This window comes from Carcharodon carcharias, chromosome 8 (assembly GCF_017639515.1).
Source record: "Carcharodon carcharias isolate sCarCar2 chromosome 8, sCarCar2.pri, whole genome shotgun sequence".
Lineage (NCBI taxonomy): Eukaryota > Metazoa > Chordata > Chondrichthyes > Lamniformes > Lamnidae > Carcharodon > Carcharodon carcharias.
Window position 1 is genome coordinate 35,989,196 of NC_054474.1, and position 19,684 is coordinate 36,008,879.

General features: G+C 42.5%; 1 protein-coding gene across 1 annotated transcript in view; it reads left to right on the forward strand.

Annotated features, from left to right (window-relative positions):
• Nucleotides 1–6,549: 6,549 nt before the first annotated feature.
• LOC121281423 (solute carrier family 22 member 5-like) overlaps nucleotides 6,550–19,684 on the forward strand; it is a 91,056-nt gene continuing 77,921 nt past the window's right edge. Inside the window, exon 1 of the mRNA XM_041194368.1 lies at nucleotides 6,550–6,948. Within this exon, the coding sequence (XP_041050302.1) occupies nucleotides 6,559–6,948 (390 nt within the window). The 5' untranslated portion in view covers nucleotides 6,550–6,558. The remainder of the gene's footprint in view (nucleotides 6,949–19,684) is intronic.

Sequence of the window (19,684 nt, forward strand, 5' to 3'; positions counted from 1 at the left end):
ACTCTTACTTAGCACATTCTTTTAGATAATATCACCACCTTCAACACCTCTTTGTTCTTTTGTCTGTGACAGCTTTTGGTTATCTCCACCTATCACTGGCTGCTTGTCCTAATAAACCCCACCCCCCACCCTTAAACCAATTTATATTTCACCCCTTTCCTAATTTTACTTAGTTCTGTTGAAGGGTCATGAGGACTCGAAACGTCAACTGTACTCTTCTCCGCCGATGAGGCCAGACTTGCTGAGTCTTTCCAGGTATTTCTGTTTCTGTTTTGGATTTCCGGCATCAGCAGTTTTTTGTTTTTATCTTTAAGTTTTAAGGGCTCTTGGCTGCAATCTAACTACCTAATCCTTTTACAATTGCTTCACATTGTTTGTACAGTTGCTTTGAATTATCTGATAGTTCAATTGGTAAATTTTACAGACTATTCAATGGCTTTTAATTGTTACAATAAAGTTTGTGAGTTCTGCTTATAAAGTAGATAATGGGTGAGGGGTGACGGATGAGGTTGCTGGGGGTGAAGGTGATGAGGGGGATTGCATGGGGAAGAAAAGACGGGGATGAGGGTGAGTGTGGTGAGCTGGTAGGGTGAGAGTGGGTTTAAGGTGGTCAGATGGTTCAAATATAAATAGGTAAACTGCTGATTGCCTCAGAAGCACTTGACAAAGGTTTATTTGGGAATGGACGTGGGCCTTTTAACCTGCCCACTCTGGACTTGGCCCACCTCTCCCCTGCTTCAGGTCTGTTGTCTAGGTCACTTTGGGCCTGGCCCCTGGAAGATCCCACCTGCCATCAACCTAGAGATGGAAGTAGGATCACAACAGCGGGATTAGCCCCACCTCCTGATTCCTGCCTCCAACAAGAAAATCCAGCCCCTGGTGTTTGCTATTAGCTTGGTGGTTGTTGAGGTGGAAAGCAGTTCCTGTGATCATAGTTGGGTTTGGATGGAGAAATCAGTGGTTGAAATATTATTCCATTAGTACTAAATCCTCGGACAAGGTGCTGCTGATGTCCTCAATATTCATGGTCTAGAAAAATGGGACAGATCACCTGCATGGGCAAACTTCCTAGAGGTGATGGGAGGACCGGTGCTAAAACAGAACCTTGGGGGAAGTCCTTCATTCAGGGTCTTCTTGGAGCTTGTTTGTTCTTCAAGTGGAACCCTGTATCTTCAATTGCTAAGCATTGAAGAAAGGACATATATTGTAGCCTGGCACTGGAAAAATCTGGCAGCTTTTAACAAAAGACCATGGCACCACACAGTGTCTTATGCCACAAAAAGTTGATGGGTGTAACATCGGTCTTGAGTATGTATTAGAAGCCAATCTCAATGTGGGTAGTAAGTGTGAGTACTTGGGCAAGACAGGTCCTATAAGGTCTGAAACCTTCTGGCTCCTTAGGAAGGTTGGGCTCACCAATAAAGAGCCAGGCCAGGGGGAGAAGCTCAAACAGTTTGAAAGAGGCACACAGCAGAGGTATGGATCAATATCTACCTTGGTCAGCAGTAGGTTTACACAGTTTGAGGATGGCAATGACTTTTGCCTCTCTCCAGATTGATGGAATGATGCCACTTTTATGGGTATTAGCCACAGGCATGCTCATTAGCTCCCAAGTGCTTCAAGGATTCAAGGTGGGTGCAATTGATAGAGAATTAAACAAGAAACCATTGGAGTTTGCAATAAAGGCCATGTAATAATTGTGGGGTACTATAATCTTCATATAGACTGGAACAATGAAATTGGCAAGAGTGGTCTAGAAGATGAGTTTGTGGAAAATTTTCATGATGGTTTCTTGGACCAATACATTTTGGAACCAACTAAGGATGAAGCTATCTTAGATATAGTATTGGTTATTGAAGCATGGCTAATTAGCAATGTCCTAGTAAAAGATACACTGAGTAATGGTGATCCTAATAACATTAAATGCCACGTTAAACTTGAAAGTGGCATATTCCAATCACAAACAAGAATCTCAAATTTAAACAGAGCTAATTACATAGGTATCAGTGGAGTACTGACTAAGGTAAATTGGATAAATAGACTAAAATGTATGGCAGTAAATGAACAGTGGGACGCATTTAAAGAAACAATTCAAAATATGCAACAAAAGTACATTCCGTGGAGAAACAAAAACTCAGCAAGAAAGACGCATCCATGGCTCACTATTATGACACAGCTGATGATAAAGGCTGAATTGCTCAAACCCCATAGGGAAACTTGAAACAACTGTCATAACCCATTTTTGCAATTTGTATGTTTCGAGATCTAGGCTTTGAATTTAGTAGTAATAAGAATGAGTCTCAAGCGGTTTTTTTTATAAAACTAAATTAGACATTTATTAATACTAGAAAAATTGTAAGCATATACATATGTCTACACAATTACTACTATAGTAAATACAATAATCCCCTAATTAATCTGACTCTCAGTTACACCCCTGTTCAGGCCACAGTAAAACTCATAGATTTAAAAAGACCCCAGGCAAAGCACAGTTGACCTTACAAAATTCAAAAATGAGATTCCTTGCAGACACAGTTGCAGGCATACAAGCTGGTTAGATCTTAAATGCCTCTGCCTTATACACACAAACTCCTTTCTGTTTATACCTAGCTTTTCCTTTGAAAGTAAATTTCCCATTGTTTTACTAGGTTTTTTTAATGCCACATCTTCCATTTTCATCCCACTAATTTTATTATTAATATAAACACATTGCTTGACGTCTCCCAGTTGGGTGCAAGATTTTATTCCCACTCTTGAATGCTTTATTCAACAAATGCAAATGTACCCCCTTGACACCTATGTTCATAAACTTCTCCATGTTTATCTAATTAACGTTTCAAACCTACTTATTTCTGAACATCAAAACACCCAGGCCAACTGGCTTTAATCCAATTAAGATACACACAGACACACACATAGATACAGACACCACTGAACTCTATTTTAAAAAATAATTTCTAATAACGTTATAGACATTAATCTCTTCTTGGCCTCACTTAGGAAGGTAGGGATAGTGTTAGATTAAAAGAAGAAGCTTACAATATTGCAAAAATCGTAACAAGCTTGAGGTTTGGGAGTGTTTTAGAAATTAGCAAAGGGCAACAAAAACAGTGATAAAAAGGAAGAAACTAGAATGAGAGTAAACTATCCAGTAATATAAAAACAGATTGTTAGGGCTCTTATATGCATACAAAAAAGAAGAGAGCAGCCAAAGTTAATATTGATCCATTAGGATCAGAGACAAGAGGAATTATCATGAGAAATAAGGAAATGGCAGAGGCGCTGAACTATTTTGTGTCTGTCTTCACAGTAGAAGATACAAGTTTCATTCTAGAAATAGACAATAAACTAGGGGCAAAAAGAGTAAGGAAATTAAGTAAATTAACATCAGCACAGAAAAAACAGTGGAGAAAATTAAAACACTAAAATGTGACAAATCCCGGGGGCCTAATGATCAACACTCTTCAAAAGGAGATAGCTGCAGAGATAGTGGATGCACTGTCTGTGATTTATCTTAATTCATTGGATTTGGGAATGGTCCCATTGGATTGGAAGTTATCTGCTTTTCAAGAAAAGAGGGAGTGAGAAAACAGGGAACTACAGGCCTGTTACCTAATAACAGTTGTTGGGAAAATGCTGGAATTTATTATTAAAGAAATGTTAGCAATGTACTTAGAAAAGCATAGTATAATTAGAACAAGTCAACATGGTTTTACTAAAGAGAATTCATGTTTAACAAATTTAATGGAGTTTTGTGAGGATGTAACTAGTAAAGCAAATAAAGGGGAACTGGCAGATATAGCATACCTGGATTTCCAGAAGTATTTTGATAAAGTGCCATTCAAAAGGTTAATAGGCAAGATAAGTAGAATCCCTAGCAAAACTGGTGTCAATGGGAATTAGAGAGGAAAACTCTCCAGTGGTTGGAGTTATATTGCATGATTGCACAATTTTCAGCACCATTCAGCACTCTCAGATACTGAAGCAGTCCATGCACATAAGCAACAAGACTTGGACAACATTCAGGCTTGGGTTGATAATTGGCAAGTAGCATTCATGCCACAGAAGTGCCAGGCAATGACCATCTCCAACAAGAGAGAATCCAGTCATCTCCCCTTGACATTCAGTAGCATTAACTTCACTGAATCCCCCACTATCAACATCCTGGAGACTACCATTGACCAGAAACTGAACTGGACCAGCCATATAAATACTATGTCTATAAAAGCAGATCAGAGGCTACAAATTCTGCAGGGAGTAACTCACCTCGTGACACCCTAAAGCCTGTCCATCATCTACAAGGCACAGGATACTGTCCACTTGCTTGGATGAATGCAGCTCCACCAACGCTCTGGAAGCTCAACCCCATCCAGGGCAAAACAAATCGCTTAATTGGCATGTCGTCCACCAACTCCAATATTCATCAATGACACACAGTAGAGCAGTGTGTACCATCTACAAGGTGCTTTGCAACAACTCACCAATACTCCTTCAACAGCAGCTTCCAGGTCCGTGACTCTATCACCTAGAAGTCCAAGGGCAGCAGATGCATGGGCAAACCACCACCTGTAGTTCCCCTCCAAGCCACAAACCAGCCTGACTTGGAACTATATTGCCATTCCTTCATTGTCTCTGGGTCAAAACTCTAGAGCTCCCTCCCAAGCTGCACCTTGGGTGTACCTACAGCACATGGACTGAAAGAAGGTGGCTCACCAGCAACTTCTCAAGGGCAATTAGAGATGGACAATAGGAATGATGCCCTAGCCAGTGATGCCAAATCCCATGGCCTGAATATTCAGCTCGGTGGGCGGGCGCGAACGGCGGGCCGGGGAGCAGTCGGGAAATGGTCCGGTGACCAGAATCCACCCCGACCGCTATTTCCAATGAACAGCCAGCCAGCGTAAAACCTGTGCTGAAAAGCTCAGCACTGCCGGGGTGGGGACAGGAGGAGGGCGGGAAATGATGTCAACACGGGTGCGGTTGAATGCTGACAGTCTACTCTTAATCATCAGTAAAGTAATTGAAGGGGTCATCAAACTGACCGTCAATTGGTGCCTCAAGGTCCTTAAGTGGCCCATTAATTAATGGTGGACGCGCATCGAAGATCATTGTGCACCCGGCCAACGAAATATCACTCGGTGGCGTCGGAACGCTCGCCCGACGTCACGCGCATCATATGACGTGTTGGCGTTCTGGTCCTGTCCCCGCACACCAATGGGAAAATTCTACCCTAAGGATGCTGACAAGAGGATCTGAACATGTTGACATCCAGGAAAAATAGTGTTCTTGATGGCCATTGCTGCAATGGAACTGCCCCACCCTGTTTGCAAATTAATTCTGAAAGCAATGCTAATCACACCAGTTGAGTACAATGAATTCCTACCTCATTCTTTCTGGCCAACTCCTGAGCTTATAAAAAACAGAAGTACCAGTCTTTTTTAACTTTTAAGTCTCTGACATGGAGGGCTGTGCTGCAGGTGTGTCTGGAGCTGCCGCATGCTGCATGGTGAGGAATAGATTATGCTGTGGCAGTTGTTCTGAGTGAAATGTGACACTTTTCCTTTCTGGTGTATTTTTCAGTGTAATTTATTAACAATGTTGCCGAACTTTCCAAGAACTCTACAGAGGTGTGGGTAATTCATATATCTACACTGACCACAGCACTGCCAACACTAGTTGGATGTATCCCTGGAGATTTCATCACATCCCACCTCCAAAAGTTCCACCCAGTAACACAATCAATTTTTCTCACCACCACCGATATTTTTATAACTAATGTAGACAAGTGTCAAATGAGAATGAAAATGAATAGAACTTTTGTGCCTGAATGATTCTTCTCCTGGGCTGATCACAGCAGTGCCCACCAGCTGCTACCACCAGCTGCTGTTCCTGCTCTCTCATGACTTGTGTGTCACTGGGATGTGTATAAACTATTGTGAGTTTACATCCAATTGGAAAATCTAAGTTATCCTGTAGGAGGGGAATCACCATTCGGAGGATGTTTGTTAATTTAAAACAATTGCTGCTAAAGGGAAAACTGACAACAGGTATCTCAAACTATCAGAAATTTACGATGTCAATCACAATGGGCACCTGGGACTCATCATGCACATTACCCTCAAAATGCTGCCCCAGCCTAAATTCCATAAACATATATAGCTCGTTGCAATGACTGGTCTGACTCCATGCAGCCTAACACATTTTTGAAAAAAAAACTTTCATCCCTCGTCAGTAGTCAGTAAAAAGAAATTGCAATCTTTTTAATAATATTTGTTTGAAGTTACAAAAGAGAACGTGTTTCTCGTGCCAGAAAAATAAAAACACTTCAGTGTCGGCAAACAACTTATTTACTGAAAGAACCCTCTTTACGAGTACAGTGGGATTGGGAGGAGCTCTCTGGGCCGGGTTAAGATGGGATTAGTATTTATTGGTGGAAGCGATTGAGATTTAAACAGAATTTGAAATAACTCAAGGCTGTAGTTCCGGTCCGCCCTCCAAGGGAAAATTGCTGCAGTTTTAAGGAAGAAATTCGCTGCCAGTCCTCTCGCTGTCACTAACATGCGGGATTACGATGAAATCGCTGCTTTTCTTGGAGAATGGGGACCCTACCAGAAAATTATCTTCTTCCTCTTGAGCCTCAGCATCTTTCCCAACGGTTTCTGCGGAATGTCCATAGTTTTTGTCGGGGATGTTCCAGAGCATCGCTGCTCAATTCCCCGGAACCTCAATCTGAGTGAAGCGTGGTTGAATCGGACTATCCCTCTGGAACAAGAGAGAGGCAAACTCCAGTACAGCAAGTGTAGACGGTACCGGCTGGATGTGATAGTGAATCTTTCGGAGACATTTCGTGATCCAGATTCTTTCAACATGTCTGAGGTAGAACAGGAGCCCTGTTTGGATGGTTGGGAGTACAGCAAGGATCAGTACATCTCCACCATCGTCAGTGAGGTAAGTGGCTGAAGGAATAGAGTGATTTCACTGGCAATAGTGAGTCTGAGAATAGATCGTGCAGGTAACTAAGATATTCATAGTTTCTAAAATAGGAGGAGCAGGCGGAGTTGGATCCAAACATGACCAGGCAGGCGCAATTCTTTATCTTACATCACTCGGGCAAGATGTATTTTGATTAACTTTACTGTCCTTGGGTTTCTAAGCATTTGATTTGAATTTTAACTTATGCTTCTAACTTTGTTCCCGTCAGAAATCAACCTTGCTCATTCTCCAGCTTTAAAACAGTACTTAAAAAAGGCGGTGGTGTAGTGGTATAGCCACTGGACTGTTGAAGGGTCATGAGGACTCGAAAAGTCAACTCTTTTCATCTCCGCCAATGCTGCCAGACCTGCTGAGTTTTTCCAGGTAATTCAGTTTTTGTTTTAGTGTCCCACAGACCTCAGGTAATACTCTGGGACTTGGGTTCAAGTCCCACCATAGGAGATGATGGAATTTTAATTCAATAAATATCTGAAATTAAAAGTCTGATGATGACCATTAAGTGATTGCTGTAAAAGCCTATCTGATTCACTAATACCATTTAGAGAAAGAAATCTACTGACTGGCTTCCATATGACTCTAGACCACATAGCAATGTGGTTGACTCTTTAAAAAATGCCTTCTGACAAGGGCAATTAGGGTTGGGCAATAAATGCTGGCTAGCTTGTGACACAAGCCTGTGAACAAATGATAATAAAAAATATTTTTCAATCTCAAGTAGCAAAGGGCATGAGTTAAAATAGGCTTAGCAACTGGATGCAGATGACAGTGAATGTAGGATATGCCCAGGGAAGCACTGGGGGCTCTTACCAGGAGGTTTACAGGAGAGTTGTATATTACCTAGACAGAAATTTGATCGAGTGTTATTAGAAGAAATACGTGGTAAGATATTTTATAGATATTGAAAGCAATTATATTGGCTGGGATATCTTTTCCCATTCTGTACCTTCTGATATTTTTATGAATCTTCTTTGCATAAATGATCAGAACCCTTTTGTGAATTTTTGTGCACTCCTGCCTTTTTTCAGCAGCACCGTGCATTTACATAGCACCTTTTAATTCAGAAAAAAAACATGTCAAGATGTTTCAGAGTAGTGATAGAAAAAAAATGGACAATAAACCAAATATGATGATATTAGCCTGGATTTTACAGTAGTACTGATAAAAAAAAGTCAAAAAAACTGTCAGTGTTCAACATCTTTACTCTTCTGAAATGGACAGCAACTTCGGAAGTTTGCATGTGTACAATTAAATAGGAAAATCCAGAAGTTGCTGCCAATCATTTCTTTTATTGTTTCATGGGATGTGGGCTTCGCTGGCTGGGCCAGCATTTATTGCCCATCCCTGGTTGCCCTTGAGAAGGTGGTGGTGAGCTGCCTTCTTGAACCGCTGCAGTCCATGTGGTGTAGATACACCTACAGTGCTGTTCAGGAGGGAGTTCTAGAATTTTGACCCAGCAATGACGAGGGAATGGCAATATATTTCCAAGTCAGGATGATGAGTGGCTTGGAGGGGAATTGTGCTTCCCCATAGGGTTGTGCCATTGTACTCCCCCAAAATGTAAACAATTGATGCCATAGAACAGATGAAAACTTTTCCTTCTCTATTATTACTCGCACTGTCAAAACTCTTGAAAAGGTTATACCTTGCTGAATCATAGAATGGTTACAACACTAAAGGAGGCCATTTAGCCCATCATACCTGTGCCAGCTCTCTGCAAACTCACTTAGTCCTACTCCCCCACCTTTTCCTCATAGTGCTGCAAATTTCTTCTCTTCAGATAATTATCCAATTCTCTTTTTAAGGGTCCGATTAAATCTGCCTCCATTACACTCTCGGGCAGTGCATTCCAGATCCCAATCGCTCACAGCATAAGAAAGTATTCCCTCATGTCACTAACACTTCTTTTGCTAATCACCTTAAATCAATGTCCTCTGGTTTCAATCCTTCCACCACCAGGAACAGCTTCTCCCTGTCTGCTCTGTGCAGGCCTCTCATGATTTTGAACATCCCTATGAAATCTTTTAATCTTCTTTTCTCTATGGAGAATAGCCCCAGCTTCTCCAGTTTATCCATGTAGCTGTTAAGTTCTTCATTCCTGGACCATTTTCATGAATTTTTTCTATGCTGTCTCTAATGCCTTCACATCCTTCCTAAAATGTGGTGTGCAGAATGGGACACAATAGTTTAGTTGAAGCCAAACCAAAGTTTTGTATGGACTTAACATAAGTTGTTCGCTTTTGCATTCCCTGCCAATATTTAAAAATCCCAGGATACAGCATGTTTTATTAGCTGCTTTCTCAACCTGCCATACCAGCATCAATGACTTGTGCATGTATACCCCAAGGTCCCTCTGCTCCAACACCCCATTTAGAATTGTAACCTTTATATTGCCTCTCCTCATTTATCTCCTCTGTCTTCATGTAGCATCCTGTTTGTTAATTAAGCCTTTCCACACATCTCTATGCTATGATATCACAATGAGACAAGTCACAAAAACTACCACAACCAGTATTGGGAATGAATCCGCACTGTTGGCATTATTAGGCACCATGTTCTAACCATCTGAGCTAACCATCCCATTCATCTTTTTTAAACCAACATGAACCACTTCACACTCTTCTGCATTAAAATTCATCAGCCACTTGTCCACCTATTTCACCAGCATGTCCATGTGCTCTTGAAGTTTAACACAATTCTTACAATTCACAATACAAGTTTTGTGTTGTCCATAAATTTTGATATTATGCCCCGTACACCCAAGTCTAAGTCATTAATAAATATTAATGAAAGCAGGGGTTCTAAAGCTGATCTCCAGGGAACCCTACTATTTTCCTTCTTCCTACCCGAAAAACAACCATTCACTGCTACTCTGTTTCCTATCACTCAGCCAATTTTGTATCTATGCTGCTACTATCCCTGTTATTCCTTGGCCTCTAGCTTTGTTGACAAGAGTACTCTGCAGTGCTCAGTGACACCTTTGACCCTGGCACAAGGGAGGCAACATACCATCCTGGATTCATGTCTGTGGCCACACAAATACCTGTCTGTTCCCCTAATTATCAAATCCCCTAACACTATTGCTTTTCCAACCTTCCTCCAGACCCCCCGTACAGCTGAGCCAGCTGCGGTGCAGTGGACTTGGCTTTGGCTATACTCCTTGGATAAAACATCACTCTCACCAGTATTCATAAGAAATAAATTCAGGGGGCTCCCGCACTGCCTGCCATATCTTGGAACTTGCCAGTGAAAGTGAGATGAGAATACAATGCCATTGAGGGTGCTGAAGACACAACATTGAAATATATATATAAGTACTGAAAGTTTACAGCTACTTTTTCTTGGTCAAAAAACCTTGTTCACAGTACTTGTGATAGGTTACTTTTAAACCTTTAGAGTTTACATTTACAGCTTTGGAAGTTTGTACAATTGATCTAGACTTTGGAGCTGTGATCAGCATGGGTGCCACATTTGTTGTTTTATTTTGGCCTCAGATTGACCAAGATTACCAGCATCGAGAGCATTTTGCACCTCTGATCTGCCACACTACCAGAAAGTGGGGAGGAGCAGAGAGATCATACCAGCAACACAGGATGTTCAGGCAGTAGATAAGTCTCCTAAAAATGCTGGGGTTTGAGTGCCTCAGAAGTATCAGAGTCTCACATCAGATGATTCCAGATATTTGCAGCTTACTGGAATGGGAGGCATGCAAAGCTCACTAAGATCATTGAGGAGATTGGGAGCAGTGTGAAGCAGGTCAGCATCATGGAGAAGGCTAGGAGGAGTGTGAAGCAGGTCAGCATCATGGAGAAGGCTAGGAGGAGTGTGAAGCAGGTCAGCATCATGGAGAAGGCTAGGAGGAGTGTGAAGCAGGTCAGCATCATGGAGAAGGCTAGGAGGAGTGTGAAGCAGGTCAGCTTCACTGCGAAGGGGCCGGGAGGAGTGTGTAGAGACCGGAGGAGTATGAAGCAGGTCAGCATCACTATGAAGAGACCAAAAGCAGTATGAAGAGACTGGGAGGAGCATGAAGCAGGTCAGCATCACTGTGAAGAGACCAGGAGCAGTGTGAAGCAGGTCAGCATCACTAAGGAGACTGGGAGCAGTGTGAAACAGGTCAGGAGCACTGTGATGGAACCATGATGAGTATGAGGAGATTGGGAAGAGTGTGAGGCAGGTCAGCATCACTGTGAAGGGTCTAGGAGGAGTGTGAAGCAGGTCAGCATTGCTGCAAAAAGACTGGGAGGACCTGCTTCACACTGCTCCTGGTCTCTTCACAGTGATGCTGATCTGCTTCATGCTCCTTCCAGTCTCTACATACTCCTCCCAGCCTCTTCACAACAATGCTGACCTGCTTCACACTCCCCCCTGCCTTTTCACAGTAGTGTAGATCTGCTTCACAGTCTTCCCAGTCTCCCCATGCTCTTCATAGTCCTATCACAGTGCTCCTGACCTGCCTCATACTGCTCCTGGTCGCAGGTCAGCATTGCTGCAAAGAGACTGGGAGGAGTGTGAAGCAGGTCAGCATTGCTGTGAGGAGACTGGGAGGAATGTGAAGCAGGTCAGCATTGCTGTGAAGGGGCTGGGAGGAGTATGTAGAGATCGGGAGGAGTAAGAAGCAGGTCAGCATCACCAAGAAGAGACCGAAAGGGGTATGAAGAGACTGGAAGGAGCATGAAGCAGATCAGCATCACTGAAGAGACCAGTAGCAGTGTGAAGCAAGTCAGGAGCACTGTGATGGGACCATGATGAGTATGGGAAGGCAGGGAGGAGTGTGAAGCAGGTCAGCTTCGCTGTGAAGAGACTGGGAGAAGTGTGATGCAGGTCAGCATCACTGAAGTGAGAGAGAAAAAAATATTGATCTGTCAAATCGCTGAAAATCCATGAGTTGATTGGTTGGTGAGTATTGCTGCTGCTTTTCCATCCTCCAAAGTTAGAATTGGTGCATGGCAGAAATCAGTGAGAACAGTACAGGTATTACAGCAGTGTGGAGAGAGCCAGAATTCATCTGTTGAGTGGCTGGAAGCATCGAGATTGGAATGGGGCTATCTATTCCTGCCAGGAGCCAGTCTGTGTGTTCACAGCCTGCACTTGGAAAGAAAAATTTGTGCAGGAAGCCTCATCAGTTGCAGCAGCTTGAGCTCTGAGTTTCAGAACTTGATCATAAGCTGGCATTACAGGGAACCAGTTAAGTGACTGGCTGGTGTGTATTTCCTATTTATCTTTTTAAACAAAGAAGTTAACTGGTGAGTCTTACCTTTTTTTTCAAAATTAAGGTTTACTATTGGTTGTAAGGTGTATAAAGTATCATTAGGCTTTATTAGTATTAGTAAGGTTTATTAATATTGCTAAGGTTTATTAATAGCAGTAATGTTTCTTAGTATTGGTAAAGGTTTATTAACAGTAGCAAAGTTATTAACTAACAGAGGATTGGCAGAGCTACTCCAATCTTTAGACTGTGCATCCTCTGCTATGTGGGAACTCCAGGATGTTCCCATGTCCATGCTAACCATTTGTGCAGGAAGCCTCATCAGTTGCAGCAGCTTGAGCTCCGAGTTTCAGAACTTGATCAGAAGCTGGCATTACCGTGGTGCATTGGTAAGGTTGAGATTTTTGTAGATAGCATATTTATAGTTGTAGTCATCCCGGAGCTTAAGAGTACCCAGCGAGTGGGTGCATGGGTAACAACCAAACAGTCAATTAGAAACAGGCAGGTTGTGCAAGAGTCCCCTGAGTGCATCCCACTCTCCAACCAGTTTTCAGTTCTGAATACTGATGAAAGTGATGGTTCATCTCAAGTGAGCAGCCCAGGGCCAAGTCCATGGCACCGCAAGTGGCTCAGCTGTACAGGAAGGTAAAAGGAAGACTGGAAGAGAAATAGTGATAGGTGATTCAATAGTTAGGGGGAATAGACAGGTTTTCCTGCGGCCACAGACATGAATTCAGGATGGTGTTCTGCTTCCCTGGTGCCAGGGTCAAGGATGTCACTGAACGGCTGCAGAGCACCCTGATGGGGGAGGTGGGGAGGGGGTTGGGGGGGTGGGGGGGTGGGGGGGGGGGATGTTGCGGTGGTGAACAGTAGTTGTAGTACACATTGGTATGAACAACATCGGCAGAAAGTGGGATGTGGTCCTGTTGTCAGAATTTGGGGAGCTAGGCAGGAAATTAGCAAGCAAGACATCAAAAGTAGTCATCTCCAGATTACATAATAACATACAAATTAGGAGCAGGAGTAGGCCACTCAGACCCTCAAACCTGCACTGCCATTCAATAAGATCATGGCTGATCTGACTGTAACCTCCCACCTACCCCCAATAACTTTTCACTCATTGGCCTGTAACTTCCGCACTCCCCAGCGTCGGATTTGGGCAATTATGTTGCACAGGGAACCATCTGAAAATGTGGTTTAAATCGCAGACTTTGAATGGTTTGCCAGGGTTATACCAATAGTTACCCAGAAGAGGTTAGAAGAATTAAAACCTCTTCTAAATCCTGGGTAATTATTGTAAAGACCCAGACCGACCCTATGGAACTACCCCACACCCCCGACCACCATCCCCAATGGTGCTCCCCTCAACCTCCGGACACCCACAGTGCCCCCATCCCCTGGACACCCCCAACCCTTATCTACTTACCTTAGACACTGACCTTCCCCTGGTCTGTCAATTTTCCTGGCCCTTTAAACATGCCTAATTTATGGCAGCAAGTGCAGTAAAAAAAGGGGCGCGGCCTTCTTGAAAACTCTAGAGCTGGACTTCACTGGGGCCTTTCGATGCAGGCCCCAAGCAACTCCGGTGCATGGGAGTGTCAATGTAACTTTCAAGACCAGGTAAGTAGATACTTATTTCTTCTAATTTCTGCAGGCCATCGGTTTCCAACGCTGGTCGGAGGTTACAGCCCATTGTTTAGTAAGAATCTATCTACTCCTGTCTTAAAATATTCAAAGACTCTGCTTCAAAGACACTGCCTTTTGAGGAAGGGAATTCCAAAATTCTCACCATCCTCAGAGAGAAAACATTTCTCCTGATCTCTGTCTTAAATGGCCGACCTCTTATTTTTAAACAGTGACCCCTAGTTATAGGTTTTCCCACAAGAGGAAACATCTTCTCTACTTCCACCCTGTCAAGACTCCTCAGGATCTGAAAGGTTTCAATCAAGTCGCCTCTTACCCTTCTAAATTCCAGTGGATACAAGCTAACCTGTCCAACCTCTCCTCAAAGACAACCTTCCCATTTCTGGTGTTAGTGCATGTGCAAGTGAGTACAGATATAGGAGGATAAAGCAGATGAATGTATGGCTGGAGAGATGGTTCAGATTCTGGGGACTGGGTCTGGGGAGATGAGACCTATACAGCTTGTATAGGTTGCACCAAAATAAAGCTGGGACAGTGTTCTTGCGAGGTAATTTGCTACTGTTATTCGGAAGGGTTTAAACTAACTTGGCAGATGTGTGAGAACCAAGAAGAATTATCAAGAAAGGAATACCAAGGTGCACAGAATACTGGCAGAGATAGATAGCACTAGAGTAGAAATAGTAGGTTATTAGCTGGGATCATTCTAAATCAAGGTTAATGGGCATGTATGTAAATGCACTGAGTGTGGTTAATAAGATTGGTGAGTGTTGTGGCTAGAACAGAGATGTGGCTTGAAAAAGGGCAGTACTGGGTGTTACTTATAGCTGTATACAAGGTGTTCAGGAAAGATCAAAAGGAAGAAAAGGGGGAGGAGTGGCTGTATTGCTATGCTGGAGAGAGGATATCCCAGGGGACAGAATCTATTTGGCTAGAGCTAAGGAACAAAAATTGCATTGTTTGGTATAGTCGGTAGGTCACTAACTAGTGAAAAGGATGTAGAGGACCAAATTTGCAAGGAAATTACAGAGAGCTGCAAGAATTATAGAACAGTTATAACAGGGAACTTTAATTACCTGAATATAGACTGGCTAGTGGTAGTAAAAGGGCAGAAAGGGGTAAGAACTCCTCAAATATGTTCAGGAAAATTTTCTACAGCAGTATGTTCCCAGTCCAACAAGAGGGGAGACACTGCTGGACAGGTTCTTGGGAATGAGGTGGGCCAAGTGGATCAAATATCAGGAGGAGAACTTTTAGAGGACAGTAATCATTATCTCATAAGTTTTAGGTTAGCTGTGGAAAAGGACAAAGAATAATCTAGAATGAGAATAACTAACTGGGGGACAACAAACTTCAGCGGTGTAAGAATGAATGTGAGCTGAATAGACTCAAATCAAATGTTTGTAAGTTTTTTTGAGGTATTTTTTATTTTACAAATCTATGAGTCTGCACTCTCTCAATATTAATTTGTTCTTTTGAGACTTTGGTCATTCAGACAATAAGAGATTATCTAGTGATGTAATTTAGGAACCTTCATCAAGCAACAAAAGTAATACTTAACAAGCTAGGCAGCACCTTTGCTGGCTCAACGTGGTTCTTGCTTCCCAGTTCAGCCTAGGACACAAGGCAGCACATGTTCTTCTCAGCCTCTCTCTCTCTCGGTCAGTTCTATGGTCTGCTGCTCCCAACTGGAAAGCTGTCTCTTACCTTCAGTTTCAAATTCAGTGTTTGGCAGCCCAAAGCTTTTTAACTCTTTCCAAACCACAACCCATGTACATGATTGGTCATGTTCTTGAATTCTGATTGGCATAGGGCAGTGCATGATCTATCCCGGATTGGTTTCTTAAGTGTGCTAGTTATCTATTGATGCCGTTTTCTGTTGTCTTCTGACTGGCTCTCCAATGTGTCAGTTACTTGTAGGACAGACTTCCTCATTAGAGCTTTTACTGTTATTTCCTCAAATTCTATGACTTTCTACTGAGACAATGGGGGCCTTAAAGTAGTTTTATTGTCCGCTTGTTTGAGATTAAAGAGGATATGATTGGGCTCCTTGTCCCAAGTGCATAATTGACATGTAGATATCAATATTATATGTCATGAAAAGCCAATTACAGCCACAAATTACTTATGAGCATATTGAACTTTTTAAGGAAGACTTGTGTGTTTTTAAAGAAATACAAGTAAGGATATTGAGCAAAAGATGCAATAATGTGACCACTTTCTGGAAAATTCCTATGTGGATTATACTGACAGACCTGTCCTGAGAGAACATGAAAAGGTGTCATGGCCTTGTTCAAGCAGAAACGCTTGAAAGGGAGATAAGCAAAATGCAAAAGACTGAACCTTAATTTCCTGTGATTGTGGAGGCAAAGACTGATTACCACATCTCGACAGTCATCTAAAGTCCATCTCCTGTTGATTTATATGTCAGAGCATGAAAAATGGTTGGAGATTTAAAAAAAAATTAATTTATGGGATGTGGGCATCGCTGGCTAGGCCAACATTTATTGCCTATCCCTAATTGCCCTTAAGATGAGAGAAAACAGATTCTGGGTGCAAGGCATGTTTTTTTTCCCTTACAGGAATACACAGGGAAAATCTAGCTGCAGAGCAGTGCAGTGTGTGCTGATGAGCTGTTTGTGTGTGTGTATGTGTGTGAGACAGCAAGAAGACCACTAGTCACCCTGGCAGTTGCAGGTGAAGTCTCTCTCTTTCTTTCTCTGTTGCTAGAAGCAAGGCTCAACAGAAGCCACAATAAAACAAGAAATAGGACAGCTTCTTCAGCTATCCTGCAGAATCAAGCGCCTCCAAACCAACTGCAAAACTGCCAAAGTCAGGTCTACTGGAAATACCCAACGTAATGGCCACAACAAAAACAGAATTACCTGGAAAAACTCAGCAGGTCTGGCAGCATCGGCGGAGAAGAAAAGAGTTGACGTTTCGAGTCCTCATGACCCTTCCACAACGTTTCACTAAATACACCTCACAGACAAGCCAAAGACGGACTCATTTTTTATACTTTTATTTGTACTCTTAACTTTGCATTTCTGATCTGTGTTGCATTTTTATTATTTTTCTCAGGTTTTAGTAACAAGTAAACTTACTCATTCTTTGACTCAAGAAAGCCTGTTTAAATTGGCTCCTTCTAAAAAATAATTTGGACAGGGAAAAGGTATCCATGGGGGAAGGGATCCTTTTTAACTTAAGCTTGTTATGACCAACCAAGGGGGTTGAATGAAGGAGGGAAGCCAGCTCAATCCTCCTCACCCAGGAGCATAACAGAATTGTAGTCCCATTCGGGAAGTTAACAAATTGGGGGATCTCGCCCGGGGACTGGTCATAACAAATGTCTCATTTGGAGATAAAACAATAGATCAAAATAAATTTAAAAATAGGTGGGAAAAGAAAAATATATTTGAAAAAAAATTATAAATTATTGGAAAAAGGGGAATCAAAAATGGGGTGGGGATGGAGGAGAAAGTTCATGATCTGAAATTGTTGAACTCAGTATTAAGTCTGGAAGGCTGTAAAGTGCCTAGTCAGAAGATGAGTTGCTGTTCCTCCAATTTGAGTTGAGTTTCATTATGTCAGGCACCTATCAATATGTTTTGGTTATGGGAATGTTTTTGTTATTTTATGTTTCAGTAATACCTGCGAGTGCTTGGTATAAGTTCATTAAAAATAGCAAAAAAAGAGTGTGAATGGTGCACAGCCTTAAACTAATACAGAAATTACAAAGTTACTACAACATGAAAGTATGCATAAAAATTAGTGCATAAAGACAACCAATGTGTTAAGGCTGAGGTAACAGGATATACATACAAAAACAGAAACAAAAATACCTGGAAAAACTCAGCAGGTCTGACAGCATCTGCAGAGAGGAATACAGTTGAAGTTTTGAGTCCGTATGACCCTTCATCAGAACTAAAAAAATAGAGAAATGAGGTGAAATATAAGCTGGTAGAGGTGGGTGGGACAGGTAGAGATCGATAGGGGGCCAGTGATAGGTGAAGGCAAAGAAGAGATGGCCAAAGATGTCATAGACAAAATGACAAAGGGGTGTTGATGGTGGTGATATTATCTAAGGAATGTGCTAATGGGGACATTAAGGGTAGCAAGCAGGACAAGCTAGTGGCAGATGGCCCTAGTGGGGGTGGGTGGGAAGGGATTGAAATAGGCTAAAAGGTGGAGATAAAACAATAGATCAAAATAAATTTAAAAATAGGTGGGAAAAGAAAAATATATTTGAAAAAAATTATAAATTATTGGAAAAAGGGGAATCAAAAAGGGGGTGGGGTTGGAGGAGAAAGTTCATGATCTGAAATTGTTGAACTCAATATTAAGTCTGGAAGGCTGTAAAGTGCCTAGTCAGAAGATGAGTTGCTGTTCCTCCAGTTTGCGTTGAGTTTCACTGGAACATTGCAGCAGGCCAAGGACGGACATGTGGGCATGAGATCTCCTCTACATTGGAGAGACCAAATGCAGACTGGGTGACCGCTTTGCGGAACACCTTCGGTCTGTCTGCAAGCATGACCCAGACCTCCCTGTCGCTTGTCATTTCAACACACCACCCTGCTCTCATGTATTATCATGGAAAATACAATGGAGAACCAAGGTGAATATAAAATGTTCAGAGGGGGAGTGAAAAATCAAAAAAGAAGTATGAAAGAGACTGACAGCTAATGTAAAAGGGAATCCCAATGTCTCCGAATGTCCCCAGCATCAAAAACGCCATTCTTCAGCCAATTCAATTCACTCCACATGATATCAAGAAATGGCTGAAGGTACTGGATACTGCAAAGGCTATGGGCCCTGACAATATTCTGGCAATAGTACTGAAGACTTATGCTCCAGAACTTGCCAAACCCCATTCTAGCTGCTTCAGTATGGCTACAACACTGTCATCTACCTGGCTATGTAGAAATATGCTCAGGTATGTCATGTAACCAAAAAGCAGGACATATTCAATCCATCCAATTACCGCCGCTCAGTCTGCCCTCGATTATCAGTAAAGTAATGGAAAGTGTCATTAACAGTGTTATCAAGCGGCACTTGCTTAGCAATAACCCACTCACAGATGCCAAATTTGGGTTCCGCCAGGGCCACTCAGCTCATAACCTCATTACAGCCTTGTCAAACATGGACAAAAGGGCTGATCTCCCAAGGTAAGGTGAGAGTGACTCCCCTTGACATCAAGGCCACATTTGACTGAGTGTGGCATCAAGGAGCTCTGGCAAAACTGGAGTCAATGGGAATCAGGGGGAAAACTCTCCACTGGTTGGAGTCATACCTAGTACAAAGGAAGATGATTGTGGTTGTTGGAGGTCAGTCATCTCAGCTCCAGGGCATCACTGCAGGAGTTCCTCAGGGTAGTGTCCTCAGCCCAACCACCTTCAGCGGCTTCGTCAATGACTTCCTTTCATCATAAGGTCAGAAGTGGGGATGTTCGCTAATGATTACACAATATTTAACACTATTTGCGACTCCTCAGATATTGAAGCAGTCCATGTCCAAATGCAGCCGGACCTGAACAATATCCAGGCTTGGGCTGACAAGTGGCAAGTAACAATCACGCCACACAAATATCATGCAATGCCATTTCAATCGAGAGAGAATCCAACCATTGCCCCTTGATGTTCAATGGCATTACCATCACTGAAACCCCCACTATCAACATCCTGGGGGTTACCATTGACCAGAAATTGAACTGGACTAGCCATATAAATACTATGGCTACAAGAGCAGGTTAGAGGCTAGGAATTCTGCGACAGGTAACTTACCTCCTAACGCCCCAAAGCCTGTCCACTATTTTGGGAACAAGTCAGGAGTGTGAAGGAATACTCCACT